Source organism: Phasianus colchicus, chromosome 1, assembly GCF_987193195.1.
Source record: "Phasianus colchicus chromosome 1, bPhaCol1.hap1.1, whole genome shotgun sequence".
Lineage (NCBI taxonomy): Eukaryota > Metazoa > Chordata > Aves > Galliformes > Phasianidae > Phasianus > Phasianus colchicus.
In genome coordinates, this window is record NC_143436.1 from 68,725,764 (window position 1) to 68,752,314 (window position 26,551).

Genomic DNA, 26,551 nt, shown 5'->3' on the forward strand with positions numbered 1-26,551 from the left:
TGGCTTTCCAGTCAGTTCCCAGGGAAGGACTGTTCTTCATCTTGAAAGACCTTTGCTTCAAAAATTTGGAAAATACTGTAATAAACATCAGAACAAAATGCAAAAGATTTAGAACAGATCAAGAACACCGGTGTCATTAATAAAGAAAAACTAGAGAGGAATGACAGAATTACAAGTAATAGGCAGTCTGAACTCCTCATTCAAAACTATTATAAAATCACATCAGATGGTCGTTTGGGATTACACACATGATCAGCAGCATGGAAAAAGACAGCAGACATTTTTTGCCATCAACAATATATGCATTTCTTGCAAGCATTTTACTTGAAAGATTTCCTGAAACAAGGCTGCAGTTATTTTAATGTTCTCAATGAAAAAGTGATTTAAAGCTGTGAACTTTCATGTCATCAGACTCTCAATATTTCACTGACTTGGCTACTAGATTGGCGTGCCAAAATATGTAGGTATATATACAGGTGCCTGTAGAAAAATTTCTGGAAAAAGACAAAGTAACTTTCCATTTTTCATTATCTCTGTAAAATACAGACCCCCTTCTGTACTGTCATGTGGACAAGTCAGTCTCTGGTTCTAACTCAAATGTTGTAGCATAGTCTGCGCTGGAGGCTGACCTAGTATGCTGCTGAGGGAGTTGCCAAAATCCCTGCCAGTATCACCAGGCTTTGCTTGGGGTCCCCAAAAGGACGTGAGTCCTATAAATACGAGCTAGAAACAGCAAGCTGAAATCTGTGAGATCCATTTATATCAATTTCACTCTCTAGCACTTTGAGACTACCAAACGTGTGGGATAAAGATGATATTTATGACTAGAGCAGTACAAAGAGATCTAAATGGGTGAAGCTCAGTGCCTTGTAAACAGGTATTATTTTTGTGGAAGAATCAGTTTACTGGTAAAGTGTGAAATGTGTTACATTCGCTCTCTAGAAAAGGCCAAAGAAGTATTACTATAAGCTCTGGATAACTGCCTGAGAAATACAAACTAAGACACAAATAGTTTCTGTGCCATGAAGCACTTTATATTTAAAGCAGTTCTCTTCAGAAGTATTACAAAAATCTAAAAACTAGAGAAGAAAACTTCACCTCTGTATACATTACGCTTGCCACTATTTCTCTTGAATTTCTCCTCGCACCCGTGAAGACAGCAGCACAACTTAATCCTGGCATCCAGGCAGGCCTGGAAGGGCAAGGCAGCAGCTGGAGCAAGTGCTGACTTCTGGGGTTCACAGCAGCGAGGTAACTGGTTAGGCTTGCATGCTGCAGCACTGCACAATGCCCTCTCTTCCCTCACCCCACACTCCAACTTCAGCTTGCTAGCTGGGCCAGTCGGCCTTGCCTGGCATGCCAGTGCACAGAGAGGTCGCTGGACAAGTCCTGGAAGTTCATGACCTGTAGACCTTGGGGAAAGTGAGGCAAGAGCTGTTTGCAAAGACCTGATATTCAATGAGTGAGATCAGAGAGATTTGTTGTAAATTATCATCATACCTATTCAGTAATGAGACATACTGTAGCATAATTCACAAGGCTAAAAGCCACCGCTCTTTCACCAGGGAGAAAATAGAATCTAACTTGTAGCAAGAGCAGAATATCAGATCTATTCAGACTGGTTTCACCTTGCTGTGCACCGACTTGTGCTCATTTACAGCTGCAGTCCCTTCCTCTTTTCCCCAAGTCCCCTTGGCTCCCAAAGCCAGGCAGTGTGAGATCTGGCACTGCCAAACCTCCTCAGTGGGGGAAGCCCCAGGCATCCCACCAAACACTTCATTTTCTACTTAGAGAGAAAGGTTAAAAATCTGCCTGAGGACAGACAGGAAAACTCCCAAGGACTGAGAAACAACGCAAAAGGAGAATCAAGGGAGTAGCAAACAGAGCGAAACCCACGACTGGACAGGAGACAGAAAATGAGATACTCTTCCTCTGAGTGTCAGGGCCTTACTGCACTCCAGCTCCCTACTCAGGGCAAACAAAAATGCTCATATTCCGCTGGTAAACAAGGAGAGAGAGAGAAAGCAAAGAAAAAGGAAATGTCATTTTAACTATAGCTGAGCAGAAATTTTTATTCCAGCTGGCTGGCTGTACTAACAGTAGTAACAACTTCTCAACTCCCCATGTTCCAATCAAAATTGAATGGTGCTTTCTGCAATACATTGGGCAACTTCCTTTCCAGAAGTCATTACAGTTTTATAGAGCGGCACCTTTGCACTCTACCACAAAGCAATCTGTTAACAAACATTAGGAACAGCAGGGATGGAGCAACGGGAGACTCTCAAATCAAGTATTCATTGATTTCATTTAGAAGATTATACTGTACAGAGCAACCAAAAGGGTTTCAAGTTAATCTTCTCCTGATGGCTTGCGGTACATGAATATGGCCCTGGGTGGTCCAGACTCTGAATTCTGTTGCTGGGTCTTCCACAGCCTTGTGTAACTTCTAACACATCACCTCTCCTTACTGGCCTCCATGTGGCATGCACTAAAATTTGTGGATAATAGTGAACTACCTCACAGGGTAAGAAGCAATAAAACACCTTGACATTATCACGTAAAAGAAACCATCACAGTTAAGTGATCTCTATCATTATTATGTTTGCAGCCCCCACAGTAATTTTATTGCTATTTCTGATGTGGTTTTGCTGTTCTTTTATCCTTGATGAAAGCAAACAGAAGACAAAATGACTTGCAAAAATTTCAACGAGCTTTACTTCCATTTGTCTTCTTTACAATTTCTTTCAAAGGCAAAGCTTACTTGCAAAAAAATAAAAAAAAAAAAAAGAGAGGGAGAGAAAGAAAGTACTATGCATGTGGGGAAAGTTCAGTACTATGCATGCGGGGAAAGTTCAGATCTGCTGACAAAATGTGTTGAAACAAAACAAAATTAACCTGGGGGAGGAGAGAGCATGCAACATCTCTTAAAGATACACATAGACTGTCATGGACAACAGTGTCAAAATTAGCCAAATTGGCTCAATGCATACGTGGGTTACATCTGTTTTTTGGTGCACACGGACCCTACTGACCATAAGATGTGGACATAAGTCATGATTCAGTGTTCCAACAGGATGAAAGAACTGTACCTGTAAATAGCCTCCTGCAAATACCGTAAGCAAAATTCTGAGGAGTATGGGAAGGAAGGACATATGGAGATAATGGAAGTGTCAGACATGATTGTGGGAAGATAATAAGACAGTTGAATGGAAAAGGAAGAAGAAGAGAGCTTTACCTTATAATAAAAAGCAAGATTTCAGCCACATGCAAACTGTATGAAAGGCTGACAACACTGCACACAAAATAAGACCTTATTAATACGCTCATCAACATGGTACAAACTCAGTCTGACAAAGATCTAGAACAACAACAAAGCAGCAAGTATATGGATCCCAAATCCATATAGCAAGAGAACTGCTCACCTCTGAAAGCCACCAACACTTTACACACATACAAAATAAAAACATAAACTTGAGATAAGAAAGCTGTGAATGATATGGCCTTTGAGGAACTCTCAAAAATCCTTTTTGCTTGCTCTCAAGCACCCAATTTCCAGCTTCTCTTCTTACTCAGAACAGTGATTTTTTGCAAAATATTCATCTACTGCTATCTTAACACATGGCTTCTAAAGAAAGGAAGGCTAGCTATCCACGCAAGAAAAAGGAGAAACTGCTTATGACAGATGTCTTTAAGACCTAGAAATGATAATATTTCCTTATTTCAGCCATAAGAACAGAATTTGACTGCCAGACAACTTTCTTTCCTCTGGCACCAAGTGCAGAGGAGAAAGTAACTCATGGTTTAATACTTTCAGAATGGGTTCAAACTTTTCTCCAGTCTAACTCTTACATGAGCCAGCAATGTGCACTTGCAGCTTGGAAGGCAAATGGTATCCTGGGCTCCATCAGAAGAGGGGTGTCCAGCAGGGACAGGGAGGTGATTGTCCCTCTCTACTCTGCTCTTGTGAGGCCCCATCTGGAGTACTGCATCCAGGTCTGGAGCCCCCAGTACAAGAAAGACAGGGAGCTGTTGGAGAGGGTCCAGAGAAGGGCCACGAAGATGATCAGGGGACTGGAGCACCTCCCCTACAAAGACAGGCTGAGGGAGCTGGGCTTGTTCAGCCTGGAGAAAAGAAGGCTGCGGGGTGACCTCACTGCAGCATTTCAATACCTAAAGGGAGCCTATGGAGGGGAGGGGAATCAACTCTTTGAAGGGGTAGATAACTGCGGGACGAGAGGAAATAGTTTTAAGTTGAGGGAGGGGAGATTTAGGTTGGATGTCAGGGGGAAATTCTTTATAGAGAGAGTGGTGAGGTGCTGGAACAGGCTGCCCAGAGAGGTCATGGATGCCCTGTCCCTGGAGGTGTTCAAGGCCAGATTGGATGGGGCCCTGGGCAGCCTGGTCTTGCATTAAATGGGGAGGTTGGTGGCCCTGCGTGTGGCAGGGGGGTTGGAGATTCATGATCCTTGAGGTCCCTTCCAATCCTGGCCATTCTGTGATTCTGTGATTCTGTAACCAAACTAATCAGCCTTTGACTTGAAGCGTGAGACTTGCACCATCTCCAGGACCCTTCTCATGTTTTCCCACCTTAAGCTTCATTTCATGCACTTGCAGAACAGTTCTATTGTGTATTCTGTACATCGCAACTCCCTGATCTGGATGCAGCTCATCGGCCCAGTCTGTGGCATACCCATCAGCTCTGTTTCGAGTTCTTACATCTTGGAAGAGTGGCACTGTACAAGCAGTTCTACAAGCTCAGATAAGTCAGCTGCCAATCAGCAAGGCAGCTCAAGTAAAGCAGTGTGAGTCCTCAGTCAGCCTCCACAATTAAAACACTTGAGATATGGTCATTATGTGGCTCTCATACTTGTTATATCTATAGTGAAGTAGTAAGTCTGTTCATAGACAACCTGGTTAGTATCCCTCTCCTGGACAGGTATTTCCGTAACACACAGAAAACTATAACCTTGTCATTCAGAGTCAAAACCATATCAGACTAAAGTACCATGTAAGCAGCTGAAGCTACAAGCTCTCTAATTCACAAAAGACATGCATTTCCTAATCTTTACAGGGGTCTTCATACCTTGTGGGGTATGAAGCAGGACAGCTGCCAAGTATGGAGATGGATCACGAATCAGAGACGTCTCCCTTCATATAATTACAGTGCTGAGATTTTCCAGTTTTTCCAATCACACTGTTGAACATCTGCCCAACCCCTCAATTAGCAGGGAAAAATGCCTTTAAAAATAATTTAGGGCATAGGAATAAAGAGAAGAGAAATTAAAATAGCAAAATGCTCTTTCCAGCTCTGTATTATGGCTGCTATTCTCAGGAGAACAGTTTCACCTGGTACTTATGAAACAACAGATCAAGGTGGGAGATCAAAAAGAGGGAAAAAATTCATCTCAGTCCTCGTGAAACGCTCACAAGCATTGCTCTACCCAACCAACTAGAAGCTAAATGGTGCTCTGCAGGCAAACTCACAGAAAGAAAAGTCTGGAAAGTTCAGGTTCATTTAAGGCTACCACAAACCATTCATAAAACAAATGTTGAAACTCATATACATAACACAGCAGAGAAACTGTTTTGTTTCTGGACACTTTTAATCAGTAACTCCTACAATTGCCCCAGAAAAAGTGCAAAGTGGACCTCGTTTTTACTCTTCTGTACTGTGAAAAATAAGTGAAACAAAAAGGAAGGCAACCAAGGTAGCAAATTCAGATCTTCTCTATTCTGGAAAACTCTATGATGACTGAGATATCTAATTAAATTATGACGTCAGAGGAGATGAGAATTAAGACAGAGCAACTGTGAGGAACAGACATATCTTGATATTCTGATTAATGCCCTTTATTTTTGTTAACCTATAATTACGTCAGTGACTATCGAACAATTTAGAGGAGTAAAAAAAGTATGTCTTTCTCAGAGAAGACATCTCCCTCTGTTTTTAATTAAGGTGTAGGATTTCACCATGCAGATATCTGAGGTCTATTAAAACTACTCTGATAATATTAAGTAAGAACAGACTTCACTTTCATGATATTTCCAAGGCTACCCTCACTTCCCTTCAAAACAAACAAACAAAGCAAGTTCCTCCTAGCTCTGAGTAAAATGCTTTAGCTGTGCTTTTTATATTAGAAAAAGAGCACTTTGGTTCATTTGAAGGTCACCTTTAATGGAAAAGTCCCAGTTCTGTGCCCAGAGTAAGCCTTCACCTACAGTAGATTACTACAATTCAACACTCTGTGTAAGACAGCTTTCTTAATAAAGGGTGTTTGCTGCATCTGAACAAAGAAAGTAGCTGTATTACATACATTTCTGAGCAGACAACACGTAAGCACTGCAGTTGGGGGCAACTGAAAGTGCAGTATTCTTTGAAGAGTGATTTTGTAAAGATAGCACTGTGTGGCTCCACATTTATCGTCTCTCGGTGGCTTCTGGATTGAGTTTACTCTTTACAAATTAAATGATTTTTATTTCAGCATAATTCTCCTGTGTGTAAACTCAACTGAGAAGCTCTAAGTAAAGCTCTGCTTTTTTTTTTGGCCCATATATCATCATTCTAATGAAGACTTTGTATACAAGATGCAAAGCAGGGAGCTCGAATGCTAAGTGTAAAGTTTGAGAACAACAGGTTAGTTTTCTACCAGTGTAGAAGAGCGTCCTTTGCCTACCTTCAGTGGAGGTATTGCCACACAGACCAGTTGAGGATGAAGCTAAATGAAGACTCCTTAAAATTGGAAGCTAAGTAACTGTCCTGCTGGTGATAAAGAACCAAAGGAGAATTAAAGTCATTCTCCCCAGTCCATGCTGTTTCAGAGAGTAATAAAGAGATAGTATGTTTATTACTAATGCAGGATTGTAAATGGAGTCTGAGAGCAGAAAATATCTTAAATAAGACTATGTCATTCTCCCACAGCCAATTTTCAGGGTTAAACCACAGACTAATGTGAAGATTTCACAATGCAGACATTTGACAAAGAAAAGATATTTCTTCTGGTCTAACGTTTGGGCCTCAACACCAATACAACATATTTCCCAATGACAAAAAAATCTTGTAAACCACAAAGCACGAGAACACAGGATTACAGAAGTTAAAGATAAAAGAAGAAACCCACAAAACAGAAATATTAAGACCACCTGTGCATTAGTGAAACGTACAGCCACCACAGCCATCCCTCATTAATACTAAACATAATAAAATGCACATGTACATATAATATTCACTTGATTTTACTCTAGAGATGTAGAAATTAAGCTAATGACCAGCTTGCAGTAAAAAGGCTCTAGCCCGAATCCCAGCAGCTCTTTGCAACCCAAGTCAACAGAACTCCAGTGGGAAACAGAGGTCCCCATGTAGATCTCTGTGAAAGTCATGACAGTGTTCTGAGGAAAATGCTTCCAAGGAGAAGAGGAGAAAAAGAAAATATCGAAGGACAAGTTGCCAAGGCTTTAGCCTGAGACCTAACAACGAAGGACAAGTTGCCAAGGTTTTAACCTGAGACCTAACAACAGCCACAGACATTTGTTTAATGTTTCAGTTGCTCATTAGTGTCAAGCCCCTGCAGCAGCCTCCATATTGTCTCTCTATATTGCAGCTGGCTAAAGGTAGAGTTATATACCATCCTAATGAGCCGCAAGGAGGGTGATGTGCGTCATTGGTTTCTGTTTCAATCTTGGCAATCTAAGTGTAAAAGCCTTGCAACAGATTCTGATTCTGCTGACATTTAATTAGCCAGTGTCATTTTGATGCCATAGCCTGTCTCATCAGGATGATAACTACAAAACAACATGTGGAGCATAGAAGTTCTATGAGAAGTTTCAGGTCTGGCAGCCAAGGATACGAGTCCCCTGACAGTCACGGTTCCTGGGACTGGTCCCCATTAGCCCTTTGTTTTGGCACTGCTATCAGTAAGAGTTTCGTTGTTAAAAGAAAGACACAAAACTACAACAAAAAGAAAACAAAAAAGCTGAAAATCTCAGCAAAGGCTTAAAAAAAAAAAAAAAAGCATCCTTGAGCTCCAAAAATTTCACCTGCCCTGTAAAAGTGAGCATCCTTATTGCACAAACTCAGAGCTGTTTATTCTGAAAGATAGATTTATCATGAAGGATAGGTTTAATCACTCACTGTCATCAAAAGGTAGCCCTGCTTAGTTAAGTACATTTAGTATTTTTCATCAGGTACCATCAGGTGCTTGGGAAGACTATCTCCAAGAACGTTTGAAAACTGCTGAAGATCATTCATATCAGCTACAAAATTTGAAAATGGTCATTGTGATACAAAATGTGATTGGATCAATATTTTCACTCAAAATAACCAGCAATACTGGTACAGTACGTCCATTTACACCAGACAAGCTCAGATCTCTTTGCATTTCAGTCTTTTTTCCAAAATCCTTATCTCACTTACTGAAGTTGTTTTAGAGTTCACCAATGAGAAGTTTATAAAAATCCAAATGAATTAAGCCATGATGTTCATGGAACAAAATCAACTTAAATTTTTTGTCAGCAGAGCCTGACGCTTTTTGAAGATAGAGCCTTATGGGGTTAATGGGCCAAAGTCCCATTTTTGAGCAAGGTGTCTACCACAGGATTGGCAGAAAGAAGCATTGTTGGTCAGCAGGTCTAAAAATTCACAAAACAATGCAGTCATACAATCTCAGGTCTTCTGGAAGACCCTTGCTGGAGTTGAAAGCTACTTTCCAATTACCTTTCAGAGCAAAGTGCTCTGGGAACTCAGAGTTCCAATGAGAAAGGGGAGATCTCTTTTAGAAAAACGTTACAGGTTGCAAATGAACATGCAGACACACAGGCGAAAGGGGAAAGACTGTTTATGCAAGACTTTTGTACTTGGCTTCTGATCATATATTTTCCAAGGTATAACAATGATGTAATTGTTTTAGTCATCTAATGCCCACTATGGACTGCTGGGGTTGTAACTGCTTCCAGCCATTCTCTATCCTGAACAGCCTTCCAGCTGTTTCTTCGCTGTCTTTTAGCTTATAGAAGGTGCTAGTAAATGCACACTATTAAGTAATTTGTTTCTGCTTTCTTCATCATTCCTTCTTTTTGAGTAGTCAAATGTCACCTAAAATATATCCCTCACTCTAGCCAGATTCATGCAGAATACTGTTTTTCAGATTGGGACAACACTGTCAGTTCAGAAAGCTTTGGACAAGCTACAGGCAGTGATCCTATCTCATATCTGGAGGAATGTATTCACACTGATACTTCTCATGTTCCCCAGATATTAAACCATCTGCTCACATCACCAAGTTCTTGCAAAGGAATCTTTTGTTCTGACTTGAATTGTATGCCACTCCAGACAAATGGATGTGTATGAGAATTTACATTTATCTTATAGTATATATTTTAATAAATATATTCTGTTTTATGTGGGCACATACACGGACACAAAAGAGAAAAGGAGGAACAAGGGTCTAAGATCATCTGTCTAAATGTTAAAATACAGCCCAGTGAAGGAAAGCCAGCAGCTGCTCCATGCTACAGCACCAAAAATAACTACCCACAAAAAAAACAGAAGCCATCCAGTATCCCTCAGCCCCTCTCACACTTACATATGTATACTATGAAAACTCTTCTTGCCTTAACAATCCATAATATTAGCAGCACGGAAAAGTTTATTTGAAAAATTTATTTTACAGTGATCTCTTTAAAAGACTCGTGGAGTATTAATGTGCTCAGTGATTATGCACTTCTCAACTGTCAACTATACTAGCTATTAAATGCCAATTTTCTTCATTAGTAACATAGCTGGGATCAAGTGAGCATAAGAGGAAACCCAATGTAGCAGTTAAAGCAAGGCACTAGGGATCAAGCAAGCTGTCTTCTCTTCCCATGATGGCTAATGACTTGCTGTCTACACCTGCTTCTGTCTTGGTGTCTTTATCTGTAAGACTGGTAAGACATACCTACACTATGAGAAGGGGAAACAAAATTAACTAAAGCTTTTAACTGCTTCAAAATCCATGAAAGGCAAAGCTAATTCTTCCAGAATTATTATTATTATTGTAATTTCTCTCTTTTGTTGTAGAGAGCCCAAGAACTATGTGGATTCAGGCACAACACTGACGCAGAAAATAAAGTGGAAGATAAAGATGGTGTGATAAACGGAAAGCCACAGAAACAAAGGCTTTGTGCTTTTTAGAATTTAACATATTTGGATGGCAACGTTTTTTAAAAATTGCCTTAAGTTTCTCCTGTGTGAATGTACTGCATCCAAGCCTCATTATCAAATGATTTCAAGTGTCAAAAATATCAACTTGTAAAAAAATAGCCTGTAGTGCACCCCTACTCCTGAGCTGTAAATTGATGTCACCATTGTTACCAACAATATCACCTATTAAAAAATGCCTAGTTAGTAAAGAATCCTCACGTGCCTACACCAATATGCAGTATACTAAATGAAGTAAACACGACAGTGAGAATTATTTTGATAAAGTTTGCAATATTTGATAAAGAAGTATTGATTATCCTATTAACATTCTTTATACAGACAAATCTATTTGGCTGAATGACTTATTTTGCTCAGTTCATTTAAAATTAGCCCCTGAAGGAAAGGTGTATGACTTACTACCTCCAGTTGCTACAGTATGCTTAGCAGTACATGCAGCAAGAGCCTTACAATTCACAGCCAAATCTTGCTTCTTCTACATTTATTTTAAGAATTTACTGACGAAAGGGAACTTCTAACTACATCAGTCTACCAGAATATAGGCTCAATCGAGTTCATGTTCATTTATTCTGTATACCCTTGTTGATATCAAGCTGTGTTAACTTCTTCTAACCTTACAGGTAGGAGGAAATGGTTTTTCACTAAGTTTCAGTGTCATTAGGAAATTATCATATTTATCTAAGTAGTTTTGGTACTCCCTTGGGATTTAAATAAAACTTTAACTTAATCTCATAGATCCTTCTAACCTGGAGGTTACAAAGGGACATAGGTGGAATTTCAAGACCTATGTTCCTTCTCCAGCAAGACACTAAAGTATGTGCTTAAAATTAAGTAACATTTTGCTTGTCTGAAAGCCTCAGAACATGCATCATAAAAGGGATGCCATACTAGGTCACTACCTCCATACTTCTGAAAAAGCTTTGAGAACGAGATGGAAGGAGTCACCAGGCATTGAAAATTTTGTTGAAGTACTACAGTTTACTTCCCTACCTCCTACCCACTCACATCCTTTTCGATCAAGGATACGTCTACACAGTTCTACAGCAGATGACAGTGCATTCTTTGCAAGCTGACTAGAAGCTATGTAGATTTATACAATGTCCTCTGAGCCTCATAAATAAACCCATCCTGAAAGGCACAGTGTATTTGCTAGGGCTTTGTGCTTGATTTAGAGAGTTTGCAACTAGCTGAAAAACACAAGAGAAGCACTCCAAAGTATTTGCAGTTAACAGAAGTATATAAATACATGCATGCAAACTATAGAAACCTGTGGTTATAACCAGTGCCTTTTCTTTTTTTATAGTAAACGTAAAGGGGTCACAAACTTCACAGAAATACTGTTGACTCTAATAGAGCATTTTTAGTTTACAAACTACTGAAATACTTTTTTATAACTAAAAGCTAGGAAGCTCAGGCAGTCACCAGAAAAGTGAGAAAATTTTTTGTCCTTTTATGATTTCTTTTTTTTTTTTGTACCCATATAGAAACTTAATTCTCCTATTCACCTCTCAGTTGCAGAGGCATTAGTGTAAGTATTGAACCACTGTGTGCTACCATGTCAAAAATCTTTTGTAAACTCTACAGAGACATCACATAAAGATGAAGTCTCTTTGAGGATGGCCTTACTATCTTTGCAAAACAAAGTATAACCTGCTTTAACAGGATCTTTTAAAAAGGACAGTAATAAAAACACCACACCAATCCTTTTTGACTGAAGCTTGAAAAGAACTGATGGAACTATCTGTAGCACACCACTGGTATTCACCCGAGACACTACTGTAAGAAATTAGCACTGTCAAGTTCAAGGCTTTGCTCTGATCATGACATTTGAACAAGACACAGAAAAAAGAATCTTCTCCATGGATTTTCAAGATAATTGTGACCTGTCTTCATCCAGGAATAATAGGCTTATTTTTAAAGGATGTAACCTCAAGCACCAGTTTGTGTCTCCTACACAACTGGCTGCAGAAAAGCTACATCTGGAATAAGTCTCTACCCCAAAGCCAGGCTGCAGAGTATGAGTGCAAATCAGGGTAGTTCCTCATGGATAATTCAGTTCTGTTTTCTTTCTGTGGTGTTCCATTCTCCCCTCTGCTCATAATATGCTGAACAGAAAAAGTAGACAGTAGCAGTGTCCAGACTGCCCTGAGGTCAGTGCAGGGGACGCAGCACACGTATTGCACATGGCAGGCTGGACGAGGATGAAAATGTAAAGGGAAGAAATGAAGACAGAGAAATATGAGGAAGTCAAGTGGTAACTGTCATGACACGGCAGATTTAGCAGCCAATATCTTACCACCATGTCCCAGGCTCTCTGCATGTGTGTTTTTGTGTGTGTGCATGCACACACATACGCGTGCCTGTATGTGCATTTGAGGTAAGGGTTGGGTGATTTAATAACAGAAATCTCAGCTTTGCTTGCAACATATTTAAAAGTTTCTATGCACTGTGGGTGAAACATTTACAAGAATGCCTTCTGCTTCTGGTAAAATCAGCCACAGGAAGGGCAAGGAAGGATGTAGGGGTGGCAAAATGCAGAACCCATCAGAGTCCTGAAAAGTGCAACAACAAAAACTGAAAGTCTGGGCTCCCTAAAATAAACTGTCTCTGTTTGAAGGCTCTAACAGCAAAAAGAGGAAGTTTTGGTCTTGATTCTGCTATTACAGAGGCACTGAAAGGCTGTAACTAGAGCAAGTAGTCACATGCAAGTGTCAGGAGAGTGATGGACGAGACATGTTGGTTGTAGGAAAAAAACAACATCAAGTGCATTGTGAAACTGTAAGGAGTACAGCAAAGAAATACTATGTAAATTAGGTTGGTTAAGCCAAGTGGAAGGCCCAGCTGCCAATAAGCACCTAAGACATGGCGAAGTAGAAGTGGGTATTTAGAGCAGAGCCAGAAAAGGAACCCTGCAACAATGGTTTACTGAGGAGGGACCAGTTCATATCCTGCCCATCCCCGAGTGAGTGAAAGGGCACAAAGAGAAAGAGTTTGGGATCAAGGACCAGCAGTCCTGTGCCAAGAATCACAGCTTTTCATTAGTAGAGGAGAGGGAAAGGCCCCAGATTGCCTGCCCTTTCATTGCTCTGTTTTGATGGTGGGCTTGACATGGCTGCAAAGCTATTGTAAACAGATACATGCACAGTTACAGAAATGTGAGAAGAAAAAAACAGACATTTTTGTGAAAAGATGGTTGTTTTTATGGTGTACAGAGCAAATCATGCCATTTCATTCTACAGAGTTTGATGGAGAACAGTAAATTGCTGCCATGAGCCTTATGTGGCCAAAATACCCACAACAGATGAGGCATTTGGAACAGCTATGGAGGGGCTTTGTGGGCCTCCCCAGCACATGAACAGGGGCAGAATTTATTCTATACCCCAGCTAACTCATGTACCCTTAGAGAGAGTGACCCCTCTGCTAAAATGATCCCAGCAGTTACTACATACATAGTTTTAGATGTATATTCTACTCCAAAAAGGTTATTTCTTATTGTCACGAACACTGTCAGGTCAATTAACGTGAGCTGACATAAAATACCAACATTTTGATTTGTCATATTTGTAAATTTTCATTATAAAATTTGATTCTAGGAGTAAATAGTCTTACAAGGTAAGAAGCTAAATTTCTTTTCAAAAATTGTCCAATTGTCTTTGACAAGCACCTTATGCACAGTCCTACATACAGCACAAGAGTACAATGTGGTCATCCATAACAACATAATAACAAGACTTACTACTTAAATATGCTGCAAGCATATGAGCACAATTCAGTACTTGTTTTTCCATTCCTTGCTTAAAAAAAACCACTGCATAATACCAGTGTAACTAAAGATTTTTCTTCTTTCACTGAGCATTTAAATCCTCACAATTAACAAGTATAGTGAATAAAGAACAGTCCCTTATCTCCCTTAAGAGATAGATAAGAATCTGTCTCTTAGTAAAATCATTTTTAAAACCATGGCTCTTTCTGAAACAAAAATTGCTATCATTTGTGATACAATAAAATTCATGTGGTCTTCATTTTTTTCAATATTCTTAACACAATTGAAAAATAAAGTAAATTTGACAGTAAAGGAGAAAAGAGTAAAAAGGCTCAATTATTCTTATTAGCTGAGTAAAGAATATATCTAAACTAATCTGAATATTTTCAACCCAAGTTTACTTGATATCCCAACTGAAGCTACTAATTAAAACGTAGAAATAATAACTTGATTTATATAAATGAGATGTTAATGTTAAAGAAAGACAAAACTAAGTGTACATTAATTGCTTTGCTCAACATTGTTATTTCACACAAATAGTGCCTATCAAATTACTCAGAGTGCCACCTCTTACACTGATGCTACTGACTTGTCCTCCTATCAGCAGCACTCCAATTAAACTTGTGTTGTACAAAAAATGTAAGACAGGAATCATTAGAAGGGATATTGGATCAGACAGGTTTTGAGTGGAGTTTAAGCATGCAATGCTTTTCTGGAAGCAATTGTACAACAAATACGGAATACCTGATGTGCCAAAATATAAATATTATGGCCAACATCTTTTGGGGAGATGCCATCATCTCCATTTTCCTCCTCATGGTCACATTCTAGGCCTTGGTTGTATGCATTCTTCATCACATCCACCTGCAACACAAACCAAATCGAGATGAAATAACTGACATTCTCAGCCAAAAAAACACACGATGTTTGAACATATTCACTTTGTTCAGCCCAAACTTGGATGGATGCCCTGAAATTCTGAAAGAAAAGCAAGCAGTCTGAGGTACACTTTTTGAATAAAGAAGAACGTGAAGTATTTATGAAGCTCCAAAGTGCTACACTTCTTGTCAGCAACACTTCTTAAACCACGAGAAAGGAACAGGAATGCTGAGTCTTTGTGAGCAAATATTTTCACAAATGCTTTTAAAGACAGATCAACAGATATCACAAGCAGTGTCTTTCAGCACTTCCAGTGCAGACACAATCCTTGTCTGGCTACAGTAGGCTGCACTGCAGAGCTCTCCATATAGTGTAACAGAAAAGAAATACTTAAACCTAAAAGAAAAGGAAGGCAAATACTGGGCAGATGCTGGTGTAATTTCAAAATACACAAAAGCCTCTTGCAGGACAAAAAGACAAAAGTCCTCAGCTGCCCATGCAGGGCCTGATCTTGCAGTTGTACATTAGGGATGACCTCAGTGTGCTAACATGCCACTGCAGCATTGAGTCCCAGAAGCCAGCAGATCACTGGGCTCCATTTAAGTGCAGGGGCTGATGCCCACATATTTCCCCACAAAACAGGTCTTCCAGTCACTCTTTGACTGGAAACAATTTCTCCAAACTTCCAATTGATTCAAAATTCCTGGAGATCTGAACAAGTACTGTGCGTGTTCTGTAACCCAGCAACAACTGTTGGTAACTTGCTTGTTTGTTCATTAGATGTGTAAATACACACACAGACAGAGACACACACATGCATTTCTCTTAGCACTGTTTCACAAACTGCTCAAGCTTCATTTCCCAGCCCCTGACAAAGCGTACTTGAAGACAGTCTACCAGGGTAGGATAATTTAGTTAGGAAACAATTACAGAAAAGTGCTTGAACGGATAAAAATAATGAAGTCGTAAAGACTGAAATCATGCGTGCTTGATCCTTTGAAAGCACTTTTCTGTGAATTAGTAGTATCTTGATACACTGTGTCACTGTATGCTGCCAACACTCTTCAGTTTAGATTCAGACCATTTTAAAATGTTTTAATGACATTTTTTTTCAGCCAAAATATTTATGAATATTCAGAAGTTTTCTCACCAATTCCTTTGGTCTCATGTTGAAAAGGATTCTTTCCGCATTCTCACTGTCTTGCCTGCTTTCCATAATAGCCAGCAAAAGCTTGGAGGCATTGTTCTAGAGATACAAAACCAAGTTAATGCAAATTTAAAATCTATTTCATGGATTAACAATCCTTGCATTTGTTTTAATTGAAATTACTAGGACCACTTTTTTAGCGGATACGATTTTGAACTACTTGCATCTTTTATTTTACTGGCATATTTAATAGGGCTTTACTCCCATTTTAATGTCAGCATACTGTAAGGCTAACAAATCCTGCAAGCTATATGGGAAGAAGCATTCTAAATATTGAAAAATTCTGACTCAAATATAGAGCTTTGTTCTAAAGAACAAGACACGAAATCCCATTTCCCTCTCTTTTTTGCTCACCTAGCAATTTTTACCATGGCATTCTGCTAAAGCAATGCTCAGCACAGGTAATTACAAAATGCATTACACAAAAGGCCTCATCATTCAGGCAGTTTTCCTTCCCCTCTGTTTTCTATAAATGCTAATTGGTTATTATTTAAAAGACTCTAAAGCAAACTGTTTTCACACATGCTTGAGACTTCATTTTACTATCAAATATTTCAATGGGAATGTATAAAGATATCCTTTGCTCTGTCAACTGTTCCTTCTGTCTGAGATCTCTGCCACCAACTAAATATTATGAACTTCAGCAGACATAACTCAGTAGCACCCTAGACTTTGAAGACCTGTCTTACTTCCAGTTACATCAACTGTGAAAAGGAAAGAAAGAATGGTTTGAGAGGCTTAAGCACCTTAACCTAACAGGCCTCAGTGCACAACAGTTCAGTTCCTAGCTCTGCCAGAAGCTTCCTGTCTGATTCTGGGTAAGTTTGTTTCACTTCTCTGTAACTCAACATCTTGGTGGAGGTGGCAGTACAACAGCTAAATCTGATTGAACTCATAAATTGAGGAAACACCATGCCCACGCTCACCTGTTCGCTGGGGCTTCCTAACAATCTCAGCTTTAAGCAGGGTTTGTATATCCAAGTTTTGTTAGCAGAGTTGAAAATGTGGAACATCAGATGCCAAGAAAAGAAAATAACGTATGGAAACTCAGCCAAATTTGTACAATTCTTAAGTATTTTTGTAACTATGATTTGAATACTGTACTGCAGAAACTTGCCAGTTTCACAGCTAAAAGCCCACTGGTTTTCTTCTCATTTGGCACAGAATCACAAAATCATGTAGATTGTACAATGAAGTCATGCATTCAAGGCTTTTCTCTGCACTGATCTTTCAGCAATCTCAGTCCCTGCTCAAAGCCCCTGCTTAGGGCTGTGTCAAAGAGGTCCAAAGATCATAGAATCACAGAATCATAGAATAGCCTGGGTTGAAAAGGACCACAATGATCATCTAGTTTCCAGCCCCCTACCCTGGGCAGGGTCACCAACCACCAGACCAGGCTGCCCAGAGCCACATCCAGCCTGGCCTTGAATGCCTCCAGGGATGGGGCATCCACAACCTCCTTGGGCAACCTGTTCCAGTGCGTCACCACCCTCTGAGTGAAAAACTTCCTCATAATATTTAACCTAAACCTCCCCTTTCTCAGTTTAAAACCATTCCTCCTTGTCCTATCACAATCCACCCTTGTAAACAGTCATTCCCCCTCCACAAGTACCCCTTCAAGTATTGGGTGGCCACAATGATCCCCACAACCTTCTTCGGCACCAGTTCCCAGCTTCATTGACCTGCACAGGAAAATAAGTTTTTACTGTATCTAACCGGAATTTTCCACACTCCACCTTGTGTTCCTTATCTTTCCACTATGCAACTCCAAGATAATTCTGGCTCCATCTTCTCCTGGGGTCATTGCAGACAGCAAGAGGGCTCTTTGAAGCTAACTCTTGTGCAAGCTGAACCTCACTCCATGTATCATTCTAACAGCACTCAACTGGAATCACTCCAGTACATCAATGCCTTTCCTGCTCCAGAGAGCTCCAAAATGGGCAAGATACTTCAGATGTCTAACAAGTGTCAAACAGATGGGAAAGATCATTTCTCTAAACCTATTACCTACATTCCTCCTAATACAGTCCAAGACATGGTTGGGTTTCTCTGCTGTGAGGGGGTACTACTGACAGATGCTCAACTTCTCTACCAGGACAGCCACCTCTTTCTGCAAAGCTACTTCTCATTTAGTCAGCACCTAGTCTGTATTGATTAATCCACCCCAGATTCAGGACTTTATATTTTCCTTTTTTCAAGTTCATGAGTTCTTGTCAGAGTATTTCTCCAGCCTGCCAAGGTATCTCTGAACAGTATGTTCCAGCACAGGGAACAACAGACACATTCAAGCAATTTACAGTCTATGCTTGCTCTTAGGTATTTGCCTAGGCTTGTGGAATGTCAAGGGAAGGACTGCCTACTTTGAAAGGGACTGAAAGATGAAGTTGGGCAAAAGGGAGACTGAAAAGGGACACATGTTTATTGTAGGAAAACATAAAATGAAAGCAGAAAGAGTGAGGATAAAGTAAGGACTGGCAAGGAAAAGACCCAAAGTCAGGAACCAAACAGAATTAGTAACTATTTCCTAATCCTATGTAACAGCTCCAAGCCCTAGGTGGGCTTCTGAAATAGGGTGGGTTTCCCCTACTCTACTGGAGCAACACCTGGAAGCTAGGCAAGATGTACACAGGCAATTCAAATGGTGCTTTTATATGCAATTGGGATATGTATGGAGTACCTCATATGATGTGGAAATGGAAACATTTGCTGCTGAAATTCAGAAAATGTGTGGAAATAAAATGAAGATTTGAGAATGCATGAGGAGAACTCAAAACAATTATGTTAAGACATGGATTGAGAACTGGAGGACTGTAAGATTAAAAGTCGGAAGGAGAAGGAAGGGAAAGGTGGAAAGAAGGAAGATTTATACATGACCAGAGGACCTTCTGGGAGAGGAGACTGGAAGTTGAGTGAGAAGTCAGAAAAGAGAAGGCTGGGTTTGCCGACACAATGATGAGATGAGGAGCAAGAACAACGGATGAGAAGATCAGACTGAGATCACTGAAGTTGAATGAGACCCCATACGTATTTTTCTATAGTCACACTTGTCTTTCTGAAATAAAATTAGGACCACCCACTGGAAAAGTCTAGCCAGACTCTAGCCAACTTACACTGCACAAGTTGAGCGTGCACAGTGAATAAGATCAGGTGCTGAGACCAGAGTGCTGGACTGAAGAACTGGATGGTTCTACTTCTGCTGAAGAGTTCCCTACAATGGCAAGCAAACCAAGTGTGGTTGCATTGGTAGGATTTCAAAATGAGTAGAGAAGGGAACAGGACAGGCTGCCAGGTAGCTTGAGAAAGTAGAAGTGGAAACAGTGGAGGAAAGCCCCAGTCTACTCACTCAAAGCTAATAAGGGCTTTGGAGCTGTTACCAGTGCAGGCAATCCTAGGAATAGAGAGAAGTCTACTGCAGCTTGTAGTAAGTAGGCGTGCCTAGAAGTTCAGTAAGCAAGCACACCCTCTCATTTTTTGGCCCAAAGAAGGAAATTTCTGACTCATAAGTCACTTTCTCCTTCTCCTTCCCTATCTGATCACTTACACCTGAGTTTGAGATGCTAATTTAACACCTCATTCCTCATTTTCTGCATGCTTTGAGATTCTGACATCATGATTTCAATTCCCAGATTTCAATAATGAAAAGAGGTCAAATACTTTGAAAATACAGTTTAAAGTTCCTTATAACACATTAGTTTTGTGAAAAATCAATCCCTAGGTGGTATGAAATGAATATCCCAAATGCTTCTGGCCTCCATTTCTCTTTTCCTGGGTTCTCATCTCATACAGTTTTTGCAAAACACTATGAGAAAAACAAAAAAAAAACCCCTTCATATTAGTCTCTCCACCCTTTTCCAGTGAATTACATGGGTTACTAGAATGACAACATCTCTTCATCCTTCCACTACATACAGTGACAGATACTGAGGTCATACTCTGTGCCAGGGCTTAATACTAGTCACTAAGGAAGGCTGGGGTGTCATATTCAAAATAATAAAAGACAGAACAGAACATTGTCCATCTGTTCACTCAGTGAACATTGTCTATCCTACTCACCAAATGATTCAAGAATCCAATGGAAAATATAATCCATGAAGATGTAATTAAACACCACATCACAAAGTGTGTGCAAAACAAGCCAAATTAAGATGGTATGGGAAAATATAATTCTTCATGGCCTTTGTATTGGTTGTGGGGTACATGTTCAGCATACAATGTTCTCTGAAAACAGTGTCTGAGTTTGTTTGTATGTGTAAGTGTGTGAGCCTATATACTTAAAATTTTGTATTTTCACTGTAAAACTTACGCATTTGCAACTTCAGAGTTGCCTATAAGCACTGACAGACTGTCTATGTTAAACATTAATAATACAATTCTTGATATCACATCCAGCTCAGTACTATGACCGGTTCTGTCCAGAATAATATGGCTGCACCAATAAGTGAATGGAGCATTTTTCATTAGAAGCAGCTGAAAGAGCTGGGACTGCTTGGCCTAGAGAAGAGAAGGCTCATCAGAATCGTATCAGTGTGTTTAAATACTTGATGAGAGAGAACAAAAAAGAGGAATCCATAGTAAGTGACAGACAGGAGGTAATGGGTACAAATTAAAATACACATGAAATTCTATCTAACAAAAGAAAATACTTTTTTACTCTGAAGTCAGGCAAGTACCAGAAGTTTGTCCAGACAGTTTGTGACATCTCCAAATGGTCACCTGCTCTAGCTGACCTTGTTTGGTGCTGGATTGTATGATCTCCAGACGTAACTTCTAACCCTAAGTGCCCTGATTCTGTCAAATTTATATCAGTTCCACAGTTTGACCCGTTGGTCTCATTCATTACAACTTTTGCTATTTAAGTAACAGTGTGGCATACAGTGCCCTGTGAATATGGCCAAGCTGGTCCTTGCAGCAATGCCAGTAAACTCCATTTTCTAGCTTCACAACAACAACAAATTGAAATGGCACTAGTCTTTACAAGGATTGAAATCTGGACTTCAAAGAACTATCTGTGAGTTCAAAGTTAAATGTCTGCTTAAGTGTTTTTCTTGAGGGGGGCCTGAATTATACTGCCATTCAATCATGTAATTACAGTTATTAAAATCATCTGTAAAACACTGTTGATTTGATGTTTCATTGTTCATGATATATGGCTGTATTAATTATTTTATTAGACATTCATAACATTGCCAGTATGATGCAATGCAGCTACCGCAAAGTATTTGCTGGTTTGGGGGAGGAAACGAACCCTCTGCAATGGAAATTCTTCATTCAGAAGGCAAGAAACAACATTAAATCATGGCTCCTCTTGGACATATTCTACCCTACTTGTCAGACAGTAGAGCTGCAAAGCTCCTCTTTGCATGCAATGGCACACAGACCAGACAAACTTATCTAACTCTCCAGAGAATACAAAACAAAATACAAGCCTCCCCACTCTACTCTTCACCCTTCCCTTCAAAGGATACTGCAAAGGGTAATAAAACACAGTTTAACTGCATTGCCAAATTTATTTGACATATTAATTGCCGGTCATCTGATATATTACTCTTTTCCTTGTCAAATATTTTTTAAAGTTCACAGAAACAGAGAATTCCATATATACAGAGAATGAATGTTCCTTCCCCTTAATAGGATAGCTATTTATTAGAGATTTTATGTCCACCATGTAGAGTCTTCATGCTAGCTATATTGTATCTATTTGATAGGATTCTTTAAAAAAAAAGCTGTGGGTATACTCCCAAACACAACAGTGGGCCAAAAGGCCTGTGGTAGAGAATCTTATGCAGATTAAGCTGAGCTGAATTCATGTGCAACGTTTGTCTTCCAGGGCTGCCGAATATATCATTCTATGGCAAGACTAAGTAAATGTCAGGCTGCATGGAGCTCTTGCATAGGTATGTCTTCTATTATTACTCAAATTTAAAGAAACAAATTTACATTTACTGTACCTTTAGCTGAAGCACCAAGTCCATGCAGTATTTGCCAAGAGGGTTTATGTCATTCAAGATGAGCGCAATTATAATATCAATCCCATTCGATTCATGGGTAGCTATGCAGGTCTACAAAATAAGAGAAGAGAGTCAGAAGAGAGGGAAGAAAGCAAAACAAAGAGACTGAGAACTGGGGGCAGTGGGAAAGAGAGGGACTATGTAGCAAATTTCCAAAGAAAGAATCTAGAACTTAGACAACCCCGTGATTGCCAAAGCAGAGCAGCCTGAAAAAGTGCCACAAATGGTGTTGGGGTAATACGTAGTACAGAGCTAATCCCAACACTGTCAGTAGTGAAGTATACAAGTGAGAGTGAGGAAAAAGCAGTGCAAACTAAAATTTGCTTGCAGTGAAACATGCAGCATTAGGCAGGATGTGATACAAGCTACAGACAACAATCCACAGGAGCACTACCAGTTTTGGCTGAACACACAGGCACAGAATCTTGTAAGTCATACTGGACTGTATCTAAAATAAATGTCATTTGTATAATTCTATGGTTTTTTTTTTTTTTTTAAATAGATTTATTGGACAATATAAAAGGAAGTTTTCCAGAAAGACAGAGGGAAACAACAAACAACACAAAACAAACAGGAAAATGACAGTGGGGAGCATTTGTCTCCAAAACATGCTGCATGAGATTTGCAAATGGTTTAAACAAGTAAAATTCTAATCCTGAGTGACTTCCCAGCAGGTAAGCCTAAGTAATTAAGCCTTAACAATCATTCCCTTCCATTATCAGTAAGGTCAGAGAACAAGTTAACTTGAGAACATAGATTTTCTTTTTATTTCCATTGATATTATTATTTTTTACAAACATTTTTCCTATTCATTAATGGATCAAATATGACTGTTTAAAAATTAGCCTACTAAAGGATTTTTGTTTGCTTGTTTTTAAAGTTTCAAGTAATGTCAATTGATAACCAGAAACAGTAAAAGAAGCACTTTGCACTTCATTTATGTATGTTAATGAAGGAGCATTAATACTGCATTTCTTCAGCTGTCCTTAGTATCAAGAATAGGTTGTGTCTCTGTAATTTTGCCCACTGATATTTTCCCATCATTAATCCACATTGAAAATTCTGAAATTTCATCCACTGTGACAACTTCACTACAGTCTCTTCAGATCAAATACAGCAGCATGTTAAGTATACCCTGCATTTTTATATTGCCTCAGAATAGCACTGAAGAGACAGCTACCAACAGCCACAACTCAAAAGGCTGCACAGTCTTTACCCTCACTCATTTTCCTAATGATATCCTAATTAAAGATGTCATCAGGTAGCACAGCAGAACAGTAAGTTAAATTTTGTGGCTGTTAGGTTAAATAGGGAAAGTAAAAATCAGCATCCTATATAAAAACCTTAAAATGCAAAATGCATGAAAATGGAAAAAAACAACAAACAACACTGTGATATAGGTAATGTAATTCCACAGTTGTGACTTGAAATCCAAAGTCTCATGAAGTGAGGTTCAAACTATGGACCAAAAAGGACTGGAAACGCTGTATGTAAACTGACAGGCTAAAGGAAAAGTCTGTTTTCTGTTCTGGTTTGAAAGGATTTCTCAGGCCTTATGAAGATGCAGTATGTGTTCAACTTAATCACAGTAATTGCACGTGGTCTTATGTTATTAACAGCACTAAAGAGTTTACGATAAGCACAAAGATACCATACATTCAGGTAGACTGTTCTGCATCTATTCAAACCCTACCTGATTTTCATGGCATGGACCTTGGCAATACTCAGTCAAGCTTTCCAGTGTCTGGTTCACCAGAGCTACGTTTCTCTCATTGATGTAAAGCCCCAGTAAGCCTAGTCCACCTGTCGTGCTTCCACAGATACAGTCCAAAAACTGAAGTGTCTCACAAACAAGGTTGTAATTTGTTTTATTGTTCTGATGCCTTAAAAAATTCTGGTGGATGAAGAAAAGGAATAAAAAAGATAAGGAGAAAGAGTTAGAATCATGTTGAACACACAATCTTTTTCATAAAATTACTAACGGGTTCAATTTATGACCACGATTGCCCTACCTTAGTTACTGAAGTACACTATACTGTAGAAAATAAATCATCTTAGTGCACCAGTGGAAGACTATTATTTGATTAAACCAGTAGTGGAAGGAGGGCTTAGAAACACGAGCTTCACAAACATCTGCAAACATCTGTCCTAGAGGTGCCCTACCTCATCTGTTTATTATGGTCCTTTACTTGGGAAGGTCTGGTCCCACAGATGAACAGGTATAGCCGCACATTTAGGCTGCTCCATGGATGTGCCAATGCACAACAGCAGCTCAGCTCAAGCTACCTCCAGTCCTGCTTTCAGGAAGGCTACTGGACACTGCACTGAAGCATATCTGCAGAAAACTCATTTTGCAGAAGTTTCTCTGGTAGTAGTAATATTTACCAGAGGAACTGATTGCAGAGACACATTGCATCTTACAGCCTTCAACATAACACTTAGGGAAAAGAGCAGTACCAAAACTTTGTCCAGAATCCTCTTGTGGTTTTCAAACTTATAGTAACTGATCCACAATTGGTGCAGAAATTATACTAACATGAACGGCTAGAAATTTCTCAATTTCATGTGGCTATGCTGTGGTTCCCACACCACTTTGAGGGCATAAACATGAACTTAAACTGAGCATGCAGATAGTTCTTGAAAAGGGTTATTTTATCATGTGGGCCAAAAGAATAACAATATTTTAGACACCCTTATTCTGTAATAGAAGCCAAGCACGGGCATGTTCTTCCTCCTTCATGAAGTTCCAGATCTTGTAAAACTTCCTTTGAAGCCTGGCTCAAAAACACTTTACCTGGAGCTCTCGGTTGTGGTTCTCACAAAGCAGCTGGAGAAATCTCAGTATTGGCTGCATGATTGCAATAGCAGGACTCATTACTGCTTCTTCTGTGGACTTTTCCTCTGCATTTGCAGCATCTGTTCCTGAGCCCATAAGATCTATTTCTGGGTCCATTTCTCTTCTATATACAGAGTAAGCCTTGGATGTTGCAGAAGACGCTTCTGTTAACTGAACTTTCATACCCTCTTTCAGATGCAGTGTTGAATCCTTCACTGAAAAAAGATAATTTTCCTTAATTTTTGAAACAGTTTTTGCTTGTTTAATTAAACAATAAGAAAACAACAACAATGAATGCAACTTTTTCTTTTTTGGTGCCTAATTTTTCAAAGACCTCTAGGCAATTTACAAAGAATATCAAAGCAACATTCATGAAGGGATAGCATGTTCCAAATTAACCACAAACCAGAGTGAAGCAGAACATTAAAACAAAAAGCCCTACTATTTCTCTTCTATATACAATAAATGATGAGAACAATGGAAGGACCACAGGGTGGGCATTCTTTCCTGTGCTTACTCATGTGAAATAGCCCCACTAGCAGCAGCCTGTATTTCAGCTTCTCTAAAAACATGGGTCTATATCTTCTATTAGTACAAGCTGGCATAGCTTCACTGACTTCATCAATGCTAATTCCATGCAATCAGCTTAAGTTATGGTCTGTAATTTAGAGAAAAACAGAGGAATAAGGCAGAGCAGCAATAATTAATATTAAAACTTACTCATCAATGCAGCATAGCATCAGTGGTGCAATACACGCAACTTGAATATAATGCACTATGGATGCATTACATGGCTGCCTCCTTACCTCTCTTTTTGGGTACAGATATGGTTAGGTCACTATCATCATCTTTCTTTTTGCTCCCCAGATCAATAGTGTTCACTGTCACTGTTGATCGTATCTCTTGCTGAGCAGCTTTCATACGGTCATACAGGACTTTAAAGAATTTTTCTGACTTTTTTTGCTCCTTCAATTGCTGGTAAGTTGAATACTGCAAGGAATAAAAAGAGGATACTCATTAGTTATCAGTCTTCTAAGAAAGAAAAAATACAGAAACAAAAAAGATAATCACACAGAACACAAAAATGACAACCACTGCACAACCAATTATTTTACAAAGTGATATAAAAGATTGGCAACAAATATTGATCGTTATTTTTGAATTTGGATAAAATGGCAAGCAAAGCTACTTGCAATCTTTCAAATGTCACAAAATTACCCAACTAAGTTAAATTATTTAGTGATACTCCTCATTCCTCTCCAGGTATTCTAGAGATACAATATTCAATCTGCAAGTAACTGTTATTATGTACCTACAGCAGGAAACAGGAAACTCCCAGATTTATATTTAATGTTACAATTTAGCCTATACACATTCTTGGTTCTTTATAACTTCAGAATTGGAATTAATATTTTAGGTTATTAAGTACAGTCCCCAAGCATTACTGTCAAGTAGGCTGAACACCATTTTCAACAGTTTAAAAACTGTCCCAGAAGTGAAGTCCTTCTACAACCTCTTACCAATTCATTTTAGAAAGCTGCAGCAAGACCTCACTTCTTTAATACTTTCTATACGCTCTCGAAGGGTGACAGGTTGTATTATCTTTTTTACAGAATAAAGATAGGATTCCTCTCATTTAACTTTTACAGTCTTGAAATGAAGT

The 26,551-nt window shown here is 39.3% G+C and overlaps 1 protein-coding gene across 6 annotated transcripts in view; it reads right to left on the reverse strand.

Annotated features, from left to right (window-relative positions):
• ITPR2 (inositol 1,4,5-trisphosphate receptor type 2) overlaps positions 1-26,551 on the reverse strand; it is a 263,254-nt gene that overhangs the window by 52,689 nt on the left and 184,014 nt on the right. For all 6 annotated transcript variants that reach the window (XM_090146695.1, XM_031597173.2, XM_090146688.1 and 3 more), the window contains 6 exons: positions 25,695-25,878; positions 24,847-25,103; positions 23,746-23,946; positions 21,993-22,103; positions 15,988-16,083; positions 14,703-14,822 (listed from right to left, as the gene is read on the reverse strand). In XM_090146695.1, the coding sequence (XP_090002821.1) occupies positions 14,703-14,822; positions 15,988-16,083; positions 21,993-22,103; positions 23,746-23,946; positions 24,847-25,103; positions 25,695-25,878 (969 nt within the window). The remainder of the gene's footprint in view (positions 1-14,702; positions 14,823-15,987; positions 16,084-21,992; positions 22,104-23,745; positions 23,947-24,846; positions 25,104-25,694; positions 25,879-26,551) is intronic.